The sequence below is a fragment of the Frankliniella occidentalis genome, unplaced genomic scaffold (genome assembly GCF_000697945.3).
Source record: "Frankliniella occidentalis isolate FOCC.00 unplaced genomic scaffold, Focc_3.1 Scaffold101, whole genome shotgun sequence".
NCBI classification, from domain to species: Eukaryota; Metazoa; Arthropoda; class Insecta; order Thysanoptera; family Thripidae; genus Frankliniella; species Frankliniella occidentalis.
This window is the reverse complement of record NW_026267230.1, coordinates 681,758-686,198: the sequence shown is the minus strand read 5'-3', so window position 1 is coordinate 686,198 and position 4,441 is coordinate 681,758. Positions and strand designations below refer to the sequence as shown.

The following is a 4,441-nucleotide window of genomic DNA, read 5'->3' as shown; positions in this document are numbered from 1 at the left end:
AACGCTCGGTTCCCTAACTCCCCTCTGCCCTGCCGACGCGATACACCCAGCGGGCAGATATGGGGCGGCAGGTGGCCGAATAGGAAATGGGGTGCAAATGAGGCAGGTGTGTCGTCCCCCGGGGATGTACCAAACCCAAACCACCACCGCGAACGTGTTGACAGCGCACCGTGACTCTCCGCAAAAAAAAACTCACGTGAGGGAACGAGCAGCAGGTGGACCCAATGCTGCCTTTCCCACCCTTATTTTCCGTTTTGTGTGGCCAAGACACACGCACTCACACACGTACGGAGGCTCGGGTTCCTTTTTTTTGTTCCACCGAGTTGTCACCGTTGGCAGCGCTGCGTCCATCGTCCCCTCATTGTATGGACTTCCCCCGGTTCTACATGTGCTAGTTCCGAGCCCCGCGCACGCTACAACGCTACATCGCGGGCGGGATGCTGCAACGACTGGTTGCACTTAAGGGATATTACAGAGCGGAGACAATGCTCGTAGGGGAAGAGGCGGGCCGGGAAACAAGAAATAGAGAAGAAAGAACCACTTGGCGTTCGCTCGGATTCGCAGAGTGAACGCTCGAAAGGACCCGTTATTACATTCCCCGCGCGCCGGCATCTATTTAGCGCTTACAAACGCGTTCTCATCAGCGCCGCGCCACTCTCGGACACAAAGCTTTCTCAGCAGGTTGTAACGAATTAAACCACCGCGCTGGTGTGATATTGCGCTGCCATCTCGTGATGAAAACTCTTATTCCCCCTTTATATTTGCAGCCCGTGTTATTTGTGTGACCTTTGGGCGGTCTCGTCCCCTCCTCCCCTTTCTTCACTCCCCTGTGCGTCGCTGCCTGCGGCGTGCGCGGGGAGAGCCCCCCACCCCCTCCCTCTGCACCCGTGGGGTTGCGGGGGCCTCCTCGGGCCTGGTCCCGTGCGCCGCAGAAGGGGCCGCGCGAATCGCGGTGGAGATCTCTCTGCGCCGAGCGGGGACTGGGAGTCCCACAGGCGCCAGCTGTTGTGGAAGTAATTAATTACGGGGCTTCATTGATTCGAGTGCCGCACCTCCTCCGCCAAAACGTCAATTTCGTCGCCAAGAAAAGCGGTGGAGCGGTCGTCGGCATCGACGTGCTCATTGTGTGGGCCTCTGTTGGCCACCTTAAAAGGGAGCAGTCTTGGATCTTGTATATATCCTTGGAACAAGTTAAATATCCTTGGAACTAGTCAATCCTTGATCTATTGCTAGGAAATTAATTCGTTCCAAGGATATTTCCGTGCTTCAAGAACCTCGTTTTTGGGGTGTGGCTACTTATCGCCGATGCAATGTTTTTAGTCTGCTCTTTGGGCCTGGGAAAGATGTGTGTGCTGCTCGCGAGGCTGTCGGGTCGGGCACCCCCCAAAGCCACCATAATTGCCAAATCGTTTTGTCGCCTAAAAATATCGTGGTGACTTAAGTTTCGCAATTACTGGACACCTTCTGGTTTTCCGTGTCACGGTCGATTCTTATTGGGTCCGCCCAGCTACTGGCTAAAGTCGTCTACCAGGCAATGGCGCGAGTCTTGGGGTGGGCGCGAGCGCCTGTTTCGTAACAAATGAGCCTGGCGATCACGAAGAGACATTGACAAGGGTCCAGCCACACCTGTGATGCCGTGCATTGATTGCCCGATTCTATCTTACTTTGCCGTCTATCGTACTTACCAAGTTGTTGTCGGCGACGGCACCGCTCCAAAGTTTGCGCGACAAAGTTTGTGGCAGTTGGGGTGTGTGTGTCCAGCGCTATGGCTATCTCGATGAGAAACTCGCCAAGGCTCGATAGATAGTGACCGCTCGGGGTCACTGCGCGCGCCTGCCCCAGTAACCTGCGGTCGCCTTCGGGTCGCCTACGCCCTCGCAGCTTGGACAGATTTCTCCTCATTCGTGCAAGCTCACAAGCGCATCGGTTTGTCAATTACGTCACGAGATCTGTTTCTCCACGATAGAAAGTAGCCATTGATAGCCATCAGTGTGTACTTCAATGTTTTGTTTAAAATGTCACTCTACATTTCAATAGATGACACGAACATAGACACAGGATATAAATGATTCGTCAGCAAGTAGACTTTATTTTATTCATTTTCATTACCAAGGTTTTTTTGAATTTTGAATGTTCCAGATGACTTTCTAACGCCGCACAAGAACCAGACGATGGCTGCGCACCTGGACGCCACCTACCTGCAGTCGCTCTACTGGGACTTCAATGGCACCTTCCACCTGTCCAAGTTCGACGATTTCGACCACACCGCCTTCGACGGTAAGTTTGCGCGGCGGGCACAGGCTCGAGTACCACCCTGTTTGCCTGAGTATTTTTATTTTTCTTCCGCCCCGTTTCCGATGGGGCCGGACGCTGATCGGTTACGCACGCTGCAGCCGGCTGCCTGCCTGGGTAGCTAGCGGGATGGAAGGCTACGAGGTGTCTGATTCAATTTTCGTCCAACCGATCCGATGCGATACCAACGTGACTCTACTGCGGATCACCACCCAGTGACCTGGAGAGAGGGGGACCGAAGATCGTGCGGGAGGAGAGGGAAGGGAAGAGGGTATCTCACCCCCACCGACTCAAGGCCAGTGGCATCACTCGCTGACGCTGCTACCCGCCCACTTCTAGCAGCAGCCGATCAAAAACACCATTAAAAATTATTCTCAGAGAGAAGAGTCGCTATGCTACCCTTCATTTTTGTTTTTTTATTTTCCCTCTTACTAACGTGCAGTCTCCGAACTCGGAGTCGAGTGGTTTGACAGCAAGTTTGTCCCAATGTGAACGGCTAAGAGCTGCTGCTCATGCGGGTTATCCTGCTTTAGCCAGCCGTCCGGGTGCGGGGCTCAACCAGTTCGAGTTGTTAAAAGTTATCATACCGCCGTCCTTGCGTGTCGCCGGCGTGCCTGCGAGTGAAGAAATGGGTCGGGCTTCGCCGCGTGCGTCGCAGTATACAGTGTCAACTGTATTTGCTCCATTTCTCGTGCCGACAAGTATCTTATTCTCCATGTCGTTGAGATCCACCGTATAAATTTTAGTAGCGTGAAGTAATCATTTCGTGCCAGGAGCAAAGCTGGGAAGTCTTCTGCCTGGAGGGGAAAGGCTTTCCCACTGCATACCTCGCGCAGTCTCTTAAAACGCCAGGCGAGTTCCTTGAAGAACGGCATGCTCTGCTGATAATTAACTAGGACCTCAACAGTCGCGAGAGTTTGTTTTGCACTGCACACAGCTGCACCCTAGCAGGTCCGTCGTGGGCATTGGCATTACGTGGGCGTGGGCAACATGGACACGTGGAACCCCCACCCCCTTTTCCCCATTTCTCCGGTCCCCATCCTCTCCTGTCGTGCTCTCGTGTCGCATTGGTGTCTCCGCTGGTCGTGCTCTCCTCCCCCCCCCCCTTGCACTCTTACACTATTCAAGTCTCCATACGTCTCGTCTCTCTCTCTCTCTCTCTCTCTCTCTCTCTCTCTCTCTCTCTCTCTCTCTCGTCCTCTCGCAACCCGACGGCGCACCCTGTTATTAACTTAAGCTGCCGGGCAATATTGCAGAGTTTGCGCGCGCGTGTGTATATGTGGTGAGGGAGAGGGGAAAGAAACGGTGTTGTCAGACTCGAGACCGGCACCTTGTAAAAATAGATGGGGAAAAAGAACGAAAACATACACATTTTTTATGTATTTACAAGTGTTCAACTGTAAATTTGAACACTTGAAGTGTCCACAGCTTAAGGCCAACCTCAGAGTTGCATACTTATATTAATGGTCAACTTTTCTATGGAACACATTTAGTATGCAGATATCCAGTGCACTCAACACTTAAAAGTGTGCAACGTAGTGCTGAGCACTTGCATGTGCACGCCAGTTCAACAATTTATTTATCAGTGAAGTCCCGCATTTTCTCCCCCTTCGGTGGGGCTCCGGTGGTGCCGCCGTGCCGGCGTGAGGGGTGGTAAAGACTGGGGAAAAGAAACAGAACGCGGTCGAATGTCGTATGGGATTGATCCCGCTCCTGTGTGGACCTGAGCACACAACAGCGACTTGTCTGCACGTCCGCTGGGGAGAGAGGGAGAGAGCGATCCGACGAGAGGTACGAAAAAACGCTGCAGCCAATTTATTTCCTGTCTTTCTTGAAGACAAAGAGGGGAAGAGAAAACAAAGTGGGTTTTGCGCTTTGCGATTTTGGTTTCTAGTCTTCACCCACAGAACTCCGAGTCCTGGAGTTTTCCAGCTGTGCCCTTGAAGAGGAAGTCATTATAGAATTTAAATTTTCCATGATATTGTCGTCTACTTACAGCATGAACTTGATTTTTGTTGAAATATAATGCGAGTGATGGTTTGCAGTGGGTAAAGGAACGCGCGCTCTGGGTTTTGTCCCGGCTGGCGAGGGTCTGACCGCGGGCACGTGACGTTAAGTGAAACCCGTGTCTGTGCGCTCCATCCCCCCC

The 4,441-nt window shown here is 52.8% G+C and overlaps 1 protein-coding gene across 1 annotated transcript in view; it reads left to right on the top strand.

The window, feature by feature from the left end:
- The first annotated feature begins 2,171 nt into the window (after positions 1–2,171).
- The window catches only part of LOC113217056 (hemicentin-2-like), a 72,446-nt gene continuing 70,176 nt past the window's right edge, over positions 2,172–4,441 (top strand). Inside the window, exon 1 of the mRNA XM_052269759.1 lies at positions 2,172–2,277. Within this exon, the coding sequence (XP_052125719.1) occupies positions 2,172–2,277 (106 nt within the window). The remainder of the gene's footprint in view (positions 2,278–4,441) is intronic.